At 39.1% G+C, this 20,447-nt stretch overlaps 1 protein-coding gene across 1 annotated transcript; it reads right to left on the minus strand.

The window, feature by feature from the left end:
* Positions 1-17,340: 17,340 nt before the first annotated feature.
* Positions 17,341-18,711, minus strand: sebox (SEBOX homeobox). The gene is made up of 3 exons (XM_026246188.1): positions 18,612-18,711; positions 18,099-18,301; positions 17,341-18,006 (listed from the first exon to the last, which is right to left on the minus strand). Exons 1-3 carry the CDS (start codon positions 18,709-18,711, stop codon positions 17,353-17,355), a joined length of 957 nt encoding a protein of 318 aa, XP_026101973.1. The 3' UTR covers positions 17,341-17,352.
* Positions 18,712-20,447: the final 1,736 nt, after the last annotated feature.

The following is a 20,447-nucleotide window of genomic DNA, read 5'->3' on the forward strand; positions in this document are numbered from 1 at the left end:
TCCCATCACTCTTTGCATGGACTATCAGACCTCATTACTTTCAGCTTTGTGTGATTAGCCACCCTTATATAGTCCATGTTCACTAAGCTATTGTTGGTGAAGGATTCCCTTTCTACTCTGTTTGTGGTTCCTGTTCCCTGGATAATCTTTTGCTGGCGTTTTTTTTTTTTTTTTTTTTTTTTTTTTTTTTTTTTTTTTTTGTTGTGTGTAAGCCTTTTGCCTTGTGTGAATTATTGTTTTGTTTTTGTTTTTTAATAAAAGCTGCACTTGGATCATCTTCTACACATTTTTCAGGGTGTTTCCTTGACAGAATACTTTAGTCATTACAGATCCAGCAAGTCAGTGTTAATCAGCTTTAGCACCATAGGCATTCGGATTCTTTCTCTTGCAGAAAAGAAGCAGCGAATGGCATGAGTTCAGGCATTGGCTGCACTGCGCCAACAGGGGTTGGGAGTAGGAGGCTTGGCTCAAATGTTTTGGCGGTTTGGCTTGAACTTAGCATTGTTGAGCTTATGAACATCTTTAATGAATGCCTAGATTACCCCTTGCCTCCATGGGAGATGGAGGGACTTAAAACCCAGAATTTTGGGGGACTTAATTATCTCTAGTACCATAGCCAAACAGTAAAACCAGGTCAGTCTGTGCCCAGTCTCGACTCTGCTACAGTACCTCAAGAGAATAAGTTCCTTCCAGAGCTTGATCCAGAGTCACTTCTGGTCTATGCATTCAATCCAGAGGCAACTCCAGTCCAGGAAACTACTCCGAGTCCACCCAAGTGCAGAAGCGGAGCTTCTGCTGCAGAACCTCCAGAGGGGATGGCATCCGCTTCAGATTCTTTCTGGTTGGTGGCACGCCCTCCTGAACTCTCTGCCTGCCTATCACAACCAAGGAGACTATAATTGCACTCCCTATCTCCTCTGTCACGGCCAAGGAGGCCATTCTTGAAGTCTGTTTATCTTATCATGACTGCTCTCTGTGCTCTCCATTCCACCCCAGTCTGATCCATCTTTGTGGTCTCCTGCACCTTCGGCTCCACTGAAGTAGTCCTCAGCTCCACCTTGGTGGTCATCTGCTCCATTGTGGGGATCTTCATTCACATCCGCTGTACTGTGGTGCTCATCTGCTCCACCGTGGGGACCTTCGTTCCCATCTACTATACACATACCTGGCCCACAATCCCTCCCCTATTCCGCCTCCATTCCACCTCCCTCCTAGATTTCTTTGACATTTGTTGGAGCATTTTGAATCTGCTCTTTAAAGGGGTAGTTTTGTCCAAGTCATCTGCTGATGTGCCCATGTCCTTCGTCAGATGGCTCTCTTAGCGGATCATTGTCTGTTCTGGACTCCAGTCAGATTAGCCACCCTTATTTATTCCATGTTTACTTAGCTTTTGTTGCTGAAGTATTGCTACCTGTTCTCTAGTTATCTTGTGCTGGTGTTTCTTGCCTTTTGCCTTTTGTGTGTAAATAATAATAATTATTTTATTATTAAAAGCTTGACTTGGGTCATCTTCTACAAAGTTTTTAGTGTGTTTTCAATGACACTCTAGGGATATGCAGTAGTCAAATTTGAAGTAGATCAGAACTGATATGTGTTCTTGTCTCAGGACAACTTTGATAAAAAATTTTGATCCACTTCAAATGCTGATTACTGTACACTCTGGTTCATGCATGCCACATGTTTTAATTCCCATCAAAACGATTTAGTGACAGATCTCACTATAGTAAAAAAAAAAAAACATCTGAATTAATCAAAGACAAAGTTCTTTGATTAGTTCTGATTTAACAAACATTTCAGAAACTTTTTTAAAATGCAACACCACTATGAGGCATGTGGACACTTTAAAGGCATACTCAAATTTTCCAATTGGTTTATAATTTTTCCATGAAACATCATTGTGATTTCTTTAAGAACTTAATGACCTATATGTGGAAAGAACCTTTGCAGCATTTCAGATACTTGTATTTAAAATACAATATATTTTTTTTACTACAGTCTTTGCAAAAACAAAATAATAATAATAATTTGTATTTAAATACATAACCCATTATCAATGCCCAGGCATCAAAAACTGAAGCACAGTTGCCATTAAGTCACTAAAAGAACTCCTTGGTGTTACTTAATTGGTGAAGTTGGCACAGTAATTTATTGCAGTAACTGGCCAAAAAAATAAAAAAATAAAAAACATTGTGTGGTGCTTTTGTCTTAAAGGATTAATTCACCCAAAAAGGAAAATTATGTCATTAATAACTCACATTAATCACGTTCCAAACCCGTTAAGACCTCCGTTCATCTTCGGTACACAGTTTAAGATATTTTAGATTTAGTCCGAGAGCTTTCTGTCCCTCTGTTGAAAGTATGTGTGTACGGTATACTATTCATGTCCAGAAAGGTAATAAAAACATCTTCAAAGTAGTCCATGTGACATCAGAGGGTCTGGGTTTTTTGAAGCGGTGTTCATCTTCAGTTCTCTCTTCACAGCAGTTCAGTCAGTGTACTGTTTGAGTAAATGAATTACTCTGGGATATTGTTTTTTTTTTTTTTTAACTCCGAGGGAGTGTCAGCCACATTAAAAAAGTTAACAGCTTAAGTAATTTGTGGATTAATGCTTATTGGAGATGCGAACCATTTCAAACAATTCAGTTCAATTTGTTGAACTGGTTCAAGAAGATCCGGTTACATTGAGTGATTAATTTGCGAACTGGATATCACTAAACGGCAGTGCAGTGAAAGCGCTCACAACAGACCCGGAAGAGAAGACAATACTGAATAAAGGTTCTAGTTTTTGCTATTTTTGGACCAAAATGTATTTTCGATGCTTCAAAAAAATTGACCCTCTAACTGACCCTCTGATGTCACATGGACTATTTTGAAGATGTTTTTATTACCTTTCTAAACATGGACAGTATGCGGTACAAACACACACCGATATTGGTCATGGCAGCGCCGTCCACACGCAGCGACTTCTCTCTGTCCTGACAGAATGGTGTTTTTGTGTTTTTTGTCTTGTGAGTCGCAGTGTTTTTGTATGTCATCATCGTGTTTACCTATCTGTAAGTGCGCATAAAATTGCGAGTTCTGCTCGATGTCAGCAGAACCGCATTTTTACAGTTAAACTCCGCTCACATGGAACAGCTGCAGGATCTCGGTCTGCTACGGAGGCCTACACCATCACCGACCCCCACGACTGCATCTCGCCCACAGCGGAGGTGCCACAAGCGGTGTGAGAGGAAACAGAAGAGGGGTAAGAGCAGGGGTATCCAGGCTAACCCACACAAGCCATCTATCCCCACCATCGTACTAGCTAACGTACACTCATTGGACAATAAACTGGACTACATTCGATTATTATGTTCAACTCAGAGGACTGTAAGAGACTGTTGTGTTTTTGTGTTCATGGAAACATGGTTCAGCAACAGCATTCCAGATGGCGCTATTCAGCTTGACCACCTGACGTGCTATCGAGCAGACAGAGCTCTCGTAGTGGGAGGAAAAAACCGCGGCGGCGGGCTTTGTGTTTACATCAGTGACGCGTGGTGCCGCGATGCTGTTGTGATCTGCAAACACTGCTCACCCCTGGTGGAGTTTATGATTAATAAGTGCCGGACGTTCTATCTGCCGAGGGAATATACTGCCATACTGCTCATTTTGGTTTACATTCCCCCGAACAACATCAACAGCAACAGGAACGATGCACTAAATTAACTGTACCAGCACATCAGTGAGCAGCAGACAGCACACCCTGATGCTTTTCTCATCATAGCTGGGGATTTCAACCATGCTGACTTAAAGAGTGTGTTTCCAAAAATACAATTAAAGTTGCCAAACCAGTTCAAAAGCAGATACGAGTGTGGCCAGAAGGATCATCAGAGGTTCTTCAAGACTGCTTCGACACAACTGACTGGGACGTGTTTAAGCAGGCTGCCACATACAATAACTCCACTGACCTCCAGGAGTACTCAGAGACTGCCACTGCCTACATCAACAAGTGTATTGATGATGTAACAGTCACAAAAACCATCACTGTCCGGGCCAATCAGAAACCGTGGTTGACAGGGGAGGTCTACAGACTCCTGAAGACACGGAACGCTGCCTTCAGAGCTGGAGATGAGGTGGGCCTGAGAACAGTCAGAGCCAACCTATCCTGCGGCATCAGAGAGGCTAAGAGACAGCACTCCGGGAGGATAGCCCATCAATTCAGCGACAGCAGAGACACTAGAAGCTTGTGGCAGGGGATACAGGCCATTACGCACTTCAAACCCCCACCACGGACTTGTGACAGCAACATCTCTCTGCTGAATGAGCTGAACACCTTCTTTGCTCACTTTAAGCAAAAACAGCACCACTGCACAGAATAATCCACCTCCTCCCGGCGACCAGGTGATGACACTGACCCCAGACAGTGTGAGGAGATCCTTCAGCAGGATCAATGCAAGCAAAGCTCCGGGTCCTGACAACATCCCTGGGCGTGTACTGAGAGACTGTGCAGCAGAACTCACTGATGTCTTCACAGACATTTTCAACATTTCCCTTAGTCAGGCTGTTGTTCCCACATTTTCAAAACTGACACCATCATTCCAGTTCTGAAAAAGCCATCTCCATCCTGCTTCAATGACTACCATCCTGTTGCACTTACTCCCATCCTCATGAAGTTCTTTGAACGGCTAGTCATACAAGACATCAAGTCTGCCCTCCCCACCTCCCTGGACCCCTTCCAGTTTGCATATCGGACTCATACGTCAGAATGCTGTTCATAGACTTCAGTTCAGCATTCAACACAATCATCCCTCAACAGCTCATTTACAAACTGGTCCAGCTGGGGCTCAACACTTTGCTGTGCAACTGGCTGTTGGACTTTCTGACTGGAAGACCACAGGCAGTACGGGTCAGCAACAACACATCCAGCACCATCAGACTGAACACTGGGGCCCCCCAAGGATGTGTGCTGAGCCCCCTTCTCTTCACTCTGCTGACCCACGACTGCACACCATCACACAACTCCAACCTTTTCATTAAGTTTGTGGATGACACGACTGTGGTGGGTCTCATTAGTGACAAAGATGAGACAAACTACAGGAGCAAGGTGAGCCGCCTGGCCGGATGGTGCAGTGACAACAACCTCTCTCTGAACGTGGAAAAGATGAAGGAGATTGTTGTTGACTTCAGGAGAGCACACACTCAGCACATTCCTCTGACTATCAATGGTGCAACTGTGGAGAGAGTGAGCAGCACCAATTTCCTGGGTATGCACATCACAGAGGACCTCTACTGGACAGAAAACACAGCAGCACTGGCCAAGAAATCACAGCAACGTCTTTACTTTCTCCGCAAACTGAGAAGAGCCAGAGCCCTGCCCCCCATCATGTACACCTTCTACAGAGGCACAATTGAGAGAATCCTGATGAGCTGCATCACTGTGTTGACAGTGTTTTTTCTACTTCCTGTTGGCCTTCTGTAGCTAATCGTAGCTGTTTTTATTTTATTTTTTCTCTAGAATCTTTATCTTACTATCACTCTCTGTTTTTTTTTAAAGTGGTAAAATATAACTTAATTCACACCATATTTCCGATATTTCCGATCAATCTTATCAGATTAACTTTGATCGTTCACTTTTATTTTGTATCCGTGAGTGCAGTACACCTGCAAAGCGTTAGCACTCGTTAGCTTGTCATTAGCGTTTTCTTTTCTCCTCTCCTCTCTCTCACTCCAGTTTTTCACAAGTTCATCAAACAACCGCAGTAAGAATATTTCATCAAGCACGGTGAGTAATGGCTTCTCCTGCTATCGTTATTTGCACCTCTTGCCACATGTACAGTTTATCTATCTCTGTCGCTGATGAGGGATTCACATGTGATAAATGCAGGGAATTAGTTAGGCTGACAGAGAAGATTTCAGAATTAGAGACACGCATCCAAACTTTAATTGAGGACAGTAAGAATGTTAGGGCTCTAGATACGGCTTTGGATGCATCTAGCTCAGGGATTCCTGTACATTGTTCGGTTCCGGAAACAGAGCCCCTGCAGCAGGGCAACTGGGTGACGGTGAGGCAGCGTAGTCGTGGGTCAAAACACCGCTCTTCTGTTCAGATCAAAACATTAAACAGGTTCTCCCCACTCAGTGATGCACCCACTGAGAAACCTGATGAAAGTGCTCTAGTTATTGGTGATTCTATTGTACGGAACGTGAATATAGAGACACCATCCACCATAGTCAAATGTTTACTGGGAGCCAGAGCGCCTGACATCTTGGCAAATTTAAAAGTGCTGGCTAATACTAAACGTAAATACAGTAAGATTGTTATTCATGCCGGCGCAAATGATGTTCGACTTCGCCAGTCGGAGATCACTAAAAATAACTTTAAACAGGTGTGTGAACTTGCAAGCACAATGTCAGACACTGTAATATGCTCTGGTCCCCTCCCTGCTTATCGTGGAGATGAGATTCATAGCAGATTGTCATCACTCAATGGCTGGATGTCTAAGTGGTGCCCACAGAATAACATAGATTTCATAGACAATTGGACGAGCTTTTGGGGCAGACCTGACCTGTTTAAAAGAGATGGTCTTCATCCCTCCTGGGGTGGCGCCACTCTTCTCTCTAGAAATATGAGTATAAATGAGTCCACCCCCCAAGATTACTGTTATAAACACAAAGGGGGAGGAGTTGCTTCAAATTATAACAATGTTTTCAGGATTTCTCAGAGGGCAGGATTCAAGTATAACTCGTTTGAAGTAATGGTGCTTCATTTAACATTATCCAGAGAAACAAATGTTAATGATAAATCCCCTGTTATGTTTGTACTGGCTACTGTATACAGGCCACCAGGGCACCAAACAGACTTTATTAAAGAGTTTGGTGATTTTACATCCGAGTTAGTTCTGGCTGCAGATAAAATTTTAATAGTTGGTGATTTTAATATTCATGTCGATAATGAAAAAGATGCATTGGGATCAGCATTTATAGACATTCTGAACTCTGTTGGCGTTAGACAACACGTTTCAGGACCTACTCATTGTCGAAATCATACTCTAGATGTAATACTGTCACATGGAATTGATGTCGATAGTGTTAAAATTATTCAGCCAAGTGATGATATCTCAGATCATTATTTAGTTCTGTGCAAACTTCATATAGCCAAAATTGTAAATTCTACTTCTTGTTACAAGTATGGAAGAACCATCACTTCTACCACAAAAGACTGCTTTTTAAGTTATCTTCCTAATGTATCCAAATTCCTTAGCATATCCAAAACCTCAGAACAACTTGATGATGTAACAGAAACTATGGACTCTCTCTTTTCTAGCACTTTTAAATACAGTTTCTCCTTTACGCTTAATGAAGGTTAAGGAAAACAGTTTGACACCATGGTATATTGAGCATACTCGCACCCTAAAGAGAGCAGCCCGAAAAATGGAGCACAGCTGGAGGAAAACAAAACTAGAGGTATTTCGTATTGCTTGGCGGGAAAGTAACATATCCTACAGAAAAGCATTAAAACTGCTAGATCTGATAACTTTTCTTCTATTTTAGAAGAAAACAAACATAACCCCAGGTATTTATTCAATACAGTGGCTAAATTAACGAAAAATAAAGCCTCAACAAGTGTTGTACTTCTAAAATCGATACTATTAGAGATAAAATCGCAACCATTCAGCCGTCAGCTACAGTATCACAACAGACAGTGCACTATAGACCACCTGAGGAACAGTTCCACTCATTCTCTACTATAGGAGAGGAAGAACTGTATAAACTTGTTAGATCATCTAAGCCAACAACATGTATGTTAGACCCTATACCATCTAAGCTCCTAAAAGAGGTGCTTCCAGAAGTCATAGATCCTCTTCTGACTATTATTAATTCCTCATTGTCACTAGGATATGTCCCCAAAACCTTTCAAACTGGCTTTTATTAAGCCTCTCATCAAAAAACCACAACTTGACCCCAAAGAACTAGTTAATTATAGACCAATCTCGAATCTACCTTTTCTGTCCAAGATACTAGAAAATGTGGTATCCTCACAATTATATTCCTTCTTAGAGAAAAATGGTATATGTGAGGATTTCCAGTCAGGATTTAGACCGTATCATAGTACTGAGACTGCTCTCCTTAGAGTTACAAATGATCTGCTCTTATCATCTGATCGTGGGTGTATCTCTCTATTAGTTTTATTGGATCTTAGTGCTGAGTTTGACACAATTGACCACAACATTCTTTTTCATAGACTTGAAAACTTTGTTGGCATCAGTGGAAGTGCATTAGCATGGTTTAAATCGTACTTATATGACCGCCATCCGTTCGTAGCAGTGAATGAAGATGTATCATATCGATCACAAGTGCAGTATGGAGTACCTCAAGGCTCAGTACTAGGGCCGCTACTCTTCACACTTTATATGTTACCCTTGGGAGATATCATCAGGAAACATGGTGTTAGCTTTCACTGTTATGCTGATGATACCCAGCTCTATATTTCTTTGCGGCCCGGTGAAACACACCAATTTGAAAAACTAATGGAATGCATAGTCGATATAAAAAACTGGATGAAAAAAAAAGTTCAGAAAAAACAGAAGTGTTAATTATAGGACCTAAAAACTCCGCTTGTAATAACCTAGAACACTGCCTAAGACTTGATGGTTGCTCTGTCAATTCTTTGTCATTAGTTGTGCTATTTGATCGCAATCTTTCCTTAGAAAGCCACGTTTCTAGCATTTGCAAAACTGCATTTTTCCATCTCAAAAATATATCTAAATTATGGCCGATGCTCTTAATGTCAAATGCAGAAATGTTAATCCATGCATTTATGACCTCAAGGTTAGATTATTGTAATGCTTTATTGGGTGGTTGTTCTGCATGCTTAGTAAACAAACTACAGCTAGTCCAAAATGTAGCAGCAAGAGTTCTTACTAGAACCAGGAAGTATGACCATATTAGCCCGGTCCTGTCATCGCTGCACTGGCTCCCTATCAAACATTGTATACATTTTAAAATATTGCTCATTACTTATAAAGCCCTGAATGGTTTAGCACCTCAGTATTTGAATGAGCTCCTTTTACATTATACTCCTCTACGTCCGCTACGTTCTCAAAACTCACAATTTGATCATACCTAGAATATCAAAATGAACTGCGGGTGGCAGATCCTTTTCCTATTTGGCGCCTAAACTCTGGAATAACCTACCTAACATTGTCCGGGAGGCAGACACACTCTTGCAGTTTAAATCTAGATTAAAGACCCATCTCTTTAACCTGGCATACACATAACATACTAATATGCTTTTAATATCCAAATCCGTTAAAGGATTTTTAGGCTGCATTAATTAGGTAAACCGGAAACACTTAACAAAACACCCTATGTACTTGCTACATCATTAGAAGAATGGCATCTACGCTAATATTTGTCTGTTTCTCTCTTGTTCCGAGGTCACCGTGGCCACCAGATCCAGTCTGTGTCCAGATCAGAGGGTCACTGCAGTCACCCGGATCCAGTACATATCCAGACCAGATGGTGGATCAGCACCTAGAAAGGACCTCTATTCCCCTGAAAGACAGCGGAGACCAGGACAACTAGAGCCCCAGGATACAGATTCCCTGTAAAGACCTTGTCTCAGAGGACCACCAGGACAAGACCACAGGAAACAGATGATTCTTCTGCACAATCTGACTTTGCTGCAGCCTGGAATTGAACTACTGGTTTTGTCTGATCAGAGGAGAACTGGCCCCCCTAACTGAGCCTGGTTTCTCCCAAGGTTTTTTTCTCCATTCTGTCACCGATGGAGTTTCGATTCCTTGCCGCTGTCGCCTCTGGCTTGCTTAGTTGGGGTCACTTCATCTACAGCGATATCGTTGACTTGATTGCAAATAAATGCACAGACACTATTTAACTGAACAGAGATGATGACATCACTGAATTCAATGATGAACTGCCTTTAACTATCATTTTGCATTATTGACACACTGTTTTCCTAATGAATGTTGTTCAGTGCTTTGACGCAATGTATTTTGTTTAAAGCGCTATATAAATAAAGGTGACTTTGACTTTGACTGTGTGGTATGACCGAAATACTCTGCAACGCATAGTGAGAGCAGCTGAGAAGATCATTGGTGTCTCTCTCCCCTCCCTCCACGACATTTATGAAACCCGTCTCACTCGCAAAGCCCTCTACATCGCAGGTGATCCCACCCACCCGTCACACAGCTTCTTCAGTCAGCTGCCATCAGGGAGGAGACTGCGGAGTCTCCAGGCCAGGACCAGCAGACTGAAGGACAGCAACTTCCACCAGGCTGTCAGGAAGCTGAACTTGCTCCCGAACTTGCCCCCACCCCAGTCACTTTGTGCAGCATTGGTCTGCTCACTACCTCATTCACCATGGAACTGACGTCATTCTACTACCTCATCAGTCAGTTAAATAAAATAAGCCCTTTGTCAATTTATCAGACTGAATAAGCTTCTTTTTTGCACTAAAAATCTTTTATCTGCACTGTTTGTTCACTTTACTGATTTGCACTCTATCTGCCATGTGCCTTGCGCTGCTTTATTTAACTTTATTTTAAATTTTATTATGTCATTATTGCATTCCCTTATTGTATAGTTGTTTGTTAAATTTTATATTTGATCTAGATTTTTAGGTTCTACTGTTAATGTTATCTGTATGCACCGGGGGTCTGAGAGTAACACAATTTCAATTCTCTGTATGTATGTACTGTTCATGTGGAAGAATTGGCAATAAAGCAGACTTGACTAGACTTGACTAGACTTGACTTTACAATTTCAATGGAGGGACAGAAAGCTCTCGGACTAAATCTAAAATATCTTAAACTGTGTTCCGAAGATGAACAGAGGTCTTACGGGTTTGGAACAACATGAGGGTGAGTCATTAATGACATAATTTTCCTTTTTGGGTGAACTAACCCTTAAGGTATACACACTAATATTTATGTTAGTTTACATTTATGACATTTATGTTATGTTATAGAAACAGAGTAATACATACATTTATTTGTTTAGCAAATGCTGTTATCCAAAGTGACATGCAAATGAGCAGTACAACAAGTGATTCATCATAAAGAGCAAATAAACATGAGAAGTGCTCATAATGCAAAGTTTCAGAGATTTAGAAAGGTTTTCTTTCTCAGTAGGATGCAGTTAAGTGCTTAAGTTTTCAGATGTCACTTGAATGTTGTCAGGGATTCTGGATGGGCTTAAGAAGATCATTTTCACAGCAAGGAAGAGTGAATGAGAACATTCTGGAAAGTGGTTTAAAAAAAGTGTTCTAAGAGCATGCATCAATTTATTGAATTTGATACAAGCTGCAACTGGTAACCAGTACACAGAGATAAAGAGAGGTGTGAAGTTTTGTGAGTTTTTATGTTTCAGCCACCTTTTAATTTTACTCAACTACATTTCATAATTAAAACTCCGATACTTTCTCCCCGAAACAGATGAGATGGTCCTCACTGCAGAATGCAAGTTCCAGGGTGCACGGTTGGATCCAGATCCAGCTCCTTCCACCGCCTTAACCCACCCATATACTGTACACCCCTAAACCTACCAATCTCCAACCTCTAGATGCGGATCAAACCACACCTCCTCGATTTTGTGTTCTGCAGTGAGGTGCTACTTAAGCATATTCATTACTTACTACAAAACAGTCAGAGGTCAAAAGGAACACGGACTGAAGGAAAGCAGGTTTGACAAATCAGTGGTCTGGAGTTTTCAAATTAGACTTCTAAAAAACACCTTTGCTCATATGCAAACAAGTGCGCGCACAACCCTGGACAATTCATTTTCCACTCAAAATGAGTCTGGGGTGTGCGATATAGCATCGTCTGCAATAATATGGTAAGTGTTGTTGAAATGATGTGCGATCTGACACTATCAATTAGGCTATATCACTGTGGGATTAGATCTCTGCCACAATTCTGCATTTTGCACTTGCGCGAACTGAGTTTTGTGGAGAAAATATTTGTCCCTCAAAGAAGAAAGTATTCAAAACTAATGCAATACTAGAAATTGCAAAGTTAATGCATAACCAAAGGACAGCAAAAAGCTCAGTGTGTCAGCAGGGTCAGTCAAAAACATGTGTATAAGAAAAGATGCATGTTAAAGGAAAAATTCACCAAAAATGAAAATTAATCCAAGATTTACTCACCCTCAGGGCATCCTAGGCCTGTCTGACATTCCTCTTTCAGACAAATACATTCGGAGTTATATTCAACATTGTCCTGCCTGTTCCAAATTGTAATATTGCAGTGAATGGTGCCCTTGTTTGTGAATCCGGAAAAATAGTATCCATCCATCCATCATAAAAGTACTCCACACAGTTCCAGGGTGTATATAATCTAATTATCATGGTGTTAAATCTCCCTGGACCTTGTGTTGCGCCTTTCATTACACCTACTTCATATGCTCAACCACGTTGTTGTGAAAGTGCCTGCCTGAGCAACCAGAAGCTGTACATTACAGTTTATAAAGTTTTAAGAATCTACATAATTGTTATACCAACACATTGTTTCGCTTCAGAAGGCCTTTATTAAGTCAAGTCAAGTCACCTTTATTTATATAGCGCTTTAAACAAAATGCATTGCGTCAAAGCAACTGAACAATATTCATAAGGAAAACAGTGTGTCAATAATGCAAAATGTTAAAGGCAATAGTTAAAGGCAGTTCATCATTGAATTCAGTGATGTCATCTCTGTTCAGTTAAATAGTGTCTGTGGATTTATTTGCAATCAAGTAAACGATATCGCTGTAGATGAAGTGACCCCAACTAAGCAAGCCAGAGGCAAAAGCGGCAAGGACACGAAACTCCATCGATGACAGAATGGAGAGAAAAAACCTTGGGAGAAACCAGGCTCAGTTGGGGGGCCAGTTCTCCTCTGACCAGACGAAACCAGCAGTTCAATTCCAGGCTGCAACAAAGTCAGATTGTGCAGAATAATCATCTGTTTCCTGCGGTCTTGTCCTGGTGCTCCTCTGAGACAAGGTCTTTACAGGGGATCTGTATCTGGGACTCTAGTTGTCCTGGTCTCCGCTGTCTTTCAGGGGAGTAGAGGTCCTTTCTAGGTGCTGATCCACCATCTGGTCTGGATACGTACTGGATCTGGGTGACTGCAGTGACCCTCTGATCTGGATACAGACTGGATCTGGTGGCTACAGTGACCTCGGAATAAGAGAGAAACAGACAAATATTAGCGTAGATGCCATACTTCTAGTGATGTAGCAAACAGGGTGTTATGGGAAGTGTTCCCGGTTCCGGTTTACCTAATTAATGCAGCCTAAAAATCCTTTAACGGATTTGGATATTAAAAGCATATTCATATGTTATGTGTAAGCCAGGTTAAAGAGATGGGTCTAGATTTAAACTGCAAGAGTGTGTCTACACACTAGAGTTGTGTGGAGTAGTTTTATGATGGATGTATGGATACTTTTTTTTTCAGATTCAGAAACAAGGGCACCATTCACTGCAATTATACAGATTGGAACAGTCAGGACAGTGTCGAAGATAACTCTGAACGTGTTCATCTGAAAGAGGAATGTCAAAGAAGTTTATTAAAAAAAAAAAAAAAGTTGAGAGTGACTCTTGAAGGACCAGAAGAATCTGGCAGTAAGTTTTGGGATTTCATTTTTAGTCCATCTCGAGGTTATATCTGTAGAAGATGACCTGCTTAATAATTATGCAAAACTGAACATAAACAATTGTTCATGAAACAATTATCGGTTATAAGTAACTAAATACAAGATTAATGGTAGTTATTAAGATTGATGTTGTTTGGAATTGGTAAATGAAGAAAAAAAAATACATAATCAGACTATCAAATAGCATAATAATTATGCATGCACTGTATTTTCCCTCTTCCACTGTTATCATTAATGCAAGGAATGTTGTGAATGGTTGTCAAGGCAGCCAATCAGAATTTAGTAGCCTCATCTCTGATTGGCTGGAATTATGACATATTGTAACACTGGGTTGTGTTGAGCATTTAGAGAGCACTGAAGGCAGGCATTAAGGGAGCAAGCTAGTGAAACATTGCATGCACAAAAGAGAAGGTCTGCACACATCCAAAAACTTATTTAAAATCCAAAATTAATAAATTTATTTATAAAATGAATGCGCTCTAAATACTTTTTTCTTTGCTAGATAAACATTTTCTCAACAAAACTCAGATCACACGTATGCAAAATGCACTTGTGTGTGCTCAAAATATGATCTTTTGCACACAGAATTGTGGCAGAGATCTAACCCCAAATATCACCAAATCAATCACAGAGTGCAAGCACGTTGATTTATTAGTCTATTAAAACTCAAAATTCCAGACATTCTAAATTGTAGATGGCCAAAAAATGCTTCTGTATGCCTTTTATATTTATATAATTTAATATAGTTAACTTAATCTATATCACACAAAGAATACAGTTTTTTTTTTTTTTTTTTGCAGATATCAACATGAACATATTTAATAATAATTTTATACAAGTTAAGTAAAGCAATAAGTGACTTACATTGTTGACATAATATTGCTTGTTTTTGCTCAATTTTGCTAATGAAAATAGTTCCAAACAAAAATCACAGCACTGTTTTGCGTCTTTGAGCAATGGATGGTGTTTACTTATTGAATGAATCAGCTTTTGGACCAATTTGGTTGAATAACTGGTTCACTTATTAAGACAGTCAAATGCTTTGTTTCTGAATTAATCAGTCGTTTGAATGAACTGGTTGAATCTCAGTGACTCACTCATTCACAGTCACTTTGTTTTTAACAATTTTGACTTTTCAGTGCGAAGCAGAATAACACACAGAGCGTCTGAACTGAACAGTTTTTTTTGTTGTTGATTGATTCTGAACTGATTCTGTGCTAATGTTATGACCGCGGGTTAACTGAAGGCTTGAATCAAGGGCAATCATCGCAAATTACATCAATACGTTGAGCGCAAAAGAATCGGTGGACCGTTTTCTTCAACTGGTTTACTGAATCAAACTGTCCAAATAAACTACTGGTGATCCAAAAACCGATGCAACCGGTTCATGACTCGAGAATGAGTCAATATTTCGTTAAGATCTCTCTGACTAAATCTAAAATATCTTAAACTGTGTTCCGAAGATGAACAGAGGTCTCACGGGTTTGGAACGACATGAGGGTGAGTTATTAATGACATAATTTAGATTTTTGGGTGAACTAACCCTTTAAGATCCTACCTGTCCGATCATTATCACCTTTTCTATTTACATGGGGAATCATCTTAATTATCATGAGTAAAGTATGGAGTGCTGCAAGGATCTGTCCTAGGCCCTCTGCTATTTTCAATAAACATGTTGCCCCTTGGTAAAATTATTAGAAAATACAGGATTAGTTTCCTTTGTTGTGCTGATGATATTCAGTCCAGATAAAACTTCTAAATTATCTAAGCAATTTTAATCTCTTTCTGCTTCTCTGTTTCTGCCATGGGACTTGAATCCTGAGGCAAATTACACAATCTTCAGTCTGAATCCATCCTGTATGAAGATCTGAGATAATTGAACTCCTGAGAATAGATTATGCCAACCCCCCCAGAAGGCCTTAGATGATGCTAAATTTAATTCGCAATCGCAGAGTTTATTCACAACATATAGTCATTGCAGTTAAGAGTGTTCACTGTCTGTTTTATTATATATAATTTGTAATTAACTGCATGATTCTTACTGTACCTTTTTGCCATAGTCACCACTAATAATCTACTCCTAAATGTAGAAACTTAATATTTTCTGTAAAGCTGCTTTGCAACAATTGGTATTGTGAAAAGCACTATACAAATAAACTTTAATTGAAATGAATCGAACTGAGAGCAAGACTCGGATGAATGACCACTTCTGAAATCAGACTGGTTGCTGTCGAGGAGGTTGTTCTGTGTGAGAAAGCCAGAAACTTGGTTGAACACAGCTCGTTCAGGTGTTTTTTGCAATGAAATGAAGGGAAATCAGTCTGTAGTTCTCTAAAAAAAAGATGGTTTAAGAGTGGGCTTCTTAAGTAGTGGGGTAATACGAGCCTGTCTAAATGCTAAGGGGAAACACCAGTGTGAGGGGATATGTTAATTGAGTGAGTGCAGTTACAACTAGAGGAGAAATGGCTTGAAGGAGTTAAAGAATTATACAGACAGTTAGAGAGGTAGATAGATAGATCACCTAACATTGTGTATTGATCAGCCTGTATATGATTATTATTATATTTCCTGTTTTGTTTCTAACAAAATAAGCACTTATCCCTTCAATATCATCCCCTGGATTAAAGGATGTAGTTACATCAGGAACACACACATACAAGCTGACACACAAAACAGAGTATGACTGTAGATTTGACACTCGGATTATGAGAATTTATTATATTTTATTTGAAGATTATTTTGCTGTGGAGATGATTATGATACATAAAGATCAGTGTCCAGTAGGTCAGTGGAAACCTGGGAGGTCCCTGCTATTTTCACCATAATTACTTCGATAGTAATATTCTGTTTGGATCTTCAAATCCAAATGTAATCTAAGACCCATAAGCTGATAAAACATGAGCCCTGAGGTTTTAAATTGTTTTTATCTTTCATTTATTGTTTTGTTTTTCTATTTATTGTATATTCTCAGGTTTTGTTTTTGTTCTGGTGAGGTGTAATTTAGATTTCATTACCATATCCTGCTACTGCAACACATTTTATATTATATAGGATTGTTCCATATTAAAACCCCCAATGCTTTTGATGTTATGAATAAAAGATTAGTTGAAACTGATTTGTGTATTAGTACATTTGTGTATTAGTTAATAGTTCTTTTGCAAAAAAAAAATAAGATGCTTTCTTATGGAAAATTGGTATTGTCTAATTCTTTTTGATACAAATGTAATGCCACACATGACGTTTTTTTTTATTAGAAAGATACCTTTAATCGGGTAAATAATTTTGATTGTGTAAACCATGAATGTAAATAAATAGATTATTTAGTGATTAATTTACATAAATATCAATGCACACCATGTGAATATCTTACTAAAAAGAGAATACAGAGGAAACTTTTCCCTTCACACCCACCGAAAGACATACTCTCCAAAACCAAAATTATGTTATTAAATCAAAAACGGATAAGGAAACAACCTTTTTTGTTGTTGTTGTAGCAGGTGACAGACTATAACAATAATAGCAACATTTTCACAATCTATTTGGACAACCCTTAACTAGAGTTTTATGATATCAAAAAAAAAGGAAGGAAGGAAGGAAGGTAACATGTTTTATTAACACATATTACCTACCTTAATGACACGTCAATTGGTTCCTCAGAGAGATTATTTTACAATAGTGTTTATGTAACAATAAATAAAGTGTAAGCTATTAACTACTGTATTAGTAGTCTTCCAGATTGGTAACTACAGCTGCTTTGTATATGAGGTCAGAGATATCTCCCAATGAGGTCTGAGGGTAATGTGCCAGAGCTTGTCTCTGTAGTGCCTCCTCCAAACTGGTTTGATGTGTAGGAATCATTTGGTCCACAGACATGGAAGAATATATGGCCTGATTGGCAGTACAGTAAGACAACTTATGTCCAGAAAAACTGTCAGGGTGAGATGAAAAGCAGTTAATCTGCCAGTGACTGCTTGACTGGTTTTGGAATGAATATTGAGCCAACCTGTCTGATGGGCAATTGGAAAAAGATGACACTCCAGGTGTTTCAGAGTGTCTGTTGGCCCACTGTAGAACTCCAGGTAGGTCTGGAGAAATGTCTGGACGGGGTGGCATTGGATGCGGAAGGTTTTGAGACCAGGGACTCAGAACTGGTCTAAGGCTTTCCTGATGGTGACGCAGGCCTCTGTTGGCCTCTGGTCTTTCTCTTTGTTCTGGAAAGCCAGAATTTTGTTCTGGGTTTAAATCAAGATGGGTCGGTGGAAAAGCTGCTACAGGTATAGAGTTAGAACTCACTTCCCTGCCTGGACTTCTCCTAACTGATGTAGTCAGCTTCTTGCTTTTCATACATCGAGCTCGTCTGTTTTGGAACCACACCTGCAAAGGAATAGGAATAAATGTAAGGAATAAAATGTAAAATCAAGACAAAATAATATAATAAAAATACATTTATTTTCTAGTCTTATTACCTGAATTTTGCTTTCTGGAAGTAATGTGAGTGCAGCCAGTCGTTCTCGCATAGTGATGTCTGGATATGGCGTAATCATGAAAGCGCGCTCTAATTCTGACAATTGAGCGCGGCTAAAAATCGTCCTCTTTCTTTTTCTTTGCCCTTCAGCATGGTAGGTTTTTTCGAGTTCAGGAGAAGACAACGAATGCTTAGTTGTTACACCTAAAGATCAAAGTTAGAAAAATGCTGTCAGAAAATACACACACAGTGGGAATAGGATCGACTAAATATCGACTAGAATAGTAAAATGTTATACAAGATATAATGTTTATACAAGGTATAATGTTTTACAAGATTTTTTTGTCGTAAATGTTCTTATATAGAACGTGCATTTTAGATTCGTTTTTAAAATATAAATAGGCGAAAATAAAAATAAGAACAATTGATAATAAAAAACGAATGAGAATTCCATTATCCAACGTAGCCTAAATCAATCCAAAATGCGTAATGTGTTCAAACGTTATATTCTCACCTGTAATTTGGACCATGTTTGTGTTGAAGATAAAATCTCTTTCTGTCTCCACGCTTATTTTTTGAACCAAATCGAACGATTGATCATAAAATAATGCCATAGTCCTTAATTCTAAAACAGAAGTTTAGTGAAGCGCGCTCTCTCCCGAATCTCCAGTCCTGACCTAAGTCCAACGCTGATGTGTTTCATAGAGCATTTAAACCCACCTACTTTATACTCTTCCCTTTTCACACCCATACGCTCATATCGCACTTCAAGGTGTCTTCGCTGGCACAGCGACAGTTTAAATAATAGAATAATAATAATAAAACTTTGATCCCCCACCCGCACTAAGATAATCCTTCTACATGTCTGGCAACTTCGTATAGCCATCTCCTATATCTGCCGCGTCGACGGGAAAGCAGAGATTCAGATTCTGTCTGATGGGCGCAGCTGTCTATCACAGATCTTTTATCAGGCAAATAACCACATACTTCACCTGCCTGTTTCTGTCTCACATGAAAGGATGTCGAAGATTTGTTCACAGAAAAAGTTGGAGGTGTTCGATCAAGTTGTTTCAATGCACGTTTATATAAATATTATATAAAATTAAATTAAATTAATACAATTATGTGGAACATTTTAAATAATTACGCGTTAGCAACGTGAAGTAGCCTAAACAAAGCAATTGGCTATAAAACAGCGTACAAAATAAGAGATCACTTAAATTCTTGAAGATGAACACCTATAATAAAACGGGAATAATTTGTGGGGGGGAAAAGTGATTTCTGCTAAATTTATCTTCATCAATAAGTTCAAATTCGAAATTAAGTTAAAAATGATTAAAAATCTATCTATCTATCTATCTATCTATCTATCTATCTATCTATCTATCTATCTATCTATCTATCTATCTTACAGTACCTATTCTTGATGCGTTTTGTAATATCCAGGGACATATTATTATCTGGATGATATTACTTGTTCGGATTAAGAGCAGTGTAGCCTACGACGAATGAACAGTAATCTAAACCAGAGATTACTTTAATAATCTGTGCGTTTTTTAACTTTGTCGGCATGAGGCTCCATCACTTTCAGGTCAAAATTCATTTTTTTTTTTTAAACCACATTAATTTAGGCTAATATGTCTATGTGCGACATTTTGTGTAAAGATGATCTCTTTCCGATAATTTCAATTAAATTCTGACCCCTTCTGTTATATAATTTAGTCCAATACATGTAGAATACACATAGGCCATTTCAGACGCTTCGATATCAAAAGCCTATTGACAGCGACAAGTACAGCCTATTAGGCTGCTGAAACACAAACACACCAGGCAAATGAACTATCGGATAGGCTACTGAAGGACAACATCAGAAAGGGCCAGCACGAGGACGTCAGCTCTGAAAGAAGCTTTTTTATTTGTATTTTTTCAGAGGATAAAACAGCACCACCAACAACAATACAGACACCTAAACGCATAAAATGTACTCAAATGTTTCGTTTAGAACTGAATAATTTTGAAGTGTTTTATTCAAGTTAAGCGTTCAATCTTGGGGTGTTTTTTATTTTTGTTTGTTTGTTTAACACATTTATACCTTCAACATTGCCCTCTGATTATTGCTCCTCGCTTTACTGTTTTTCTTCTATAAGGGACTGCCTGTTTTATGTATTTGTATCTTTTTTTTTTTTCTTAAATTTTTACAGAAGGAAATTAGCCTATTTAAACCACACCTGAATTATAAATAGCCTGTAGAATATCAAACCAAGTGGCTTGAGTAGTCTACGCTACACATTTTTTTTTTTAGATGTAAAGATTAATCTTTAATTATTTTAATGAGTTATAATTGTAGTCT

The sequence above is a fragment of the Carassius auratus genome, unplaced genomic scaffold (assembly GCF_003368295.1).
Source record: "Carassius auratus strain Wakin unplaced genomic scaffold, ASM336829v1 scaf_tig00011856, whole genome shotgun sequence".
Classification (NCBI taxonomy): domain Eukaryota; kingdom Metazoa; phylum Chordata; class Actinopteri; order Cypriniformes; family Cyprinidae; genus Carassius; species Carassius auratus.

Coding starts and splice junctions, on each gene's coding strand:
- sebox (XM_026246188.1), bottom strand. CDS start 18,711: ATGGCATTATTTTATGATCAATCGTTCGATTTGGTTCAAAAAATAAGC. Junction 18,302..18,611: donor AAACATGGTCCAAATTACAG/GTGAGAATATAA, acceptor TTTGATCTTTAG/GTGTAACAACTAAGCATTCG. Junction 18,007..18,098: donor TTCCAGAAAGCAAAATTCAG/GTAATAAGACTA, acceptor ATTCCTTTGCAG/GTGTGGTTCCAAAACAGACG.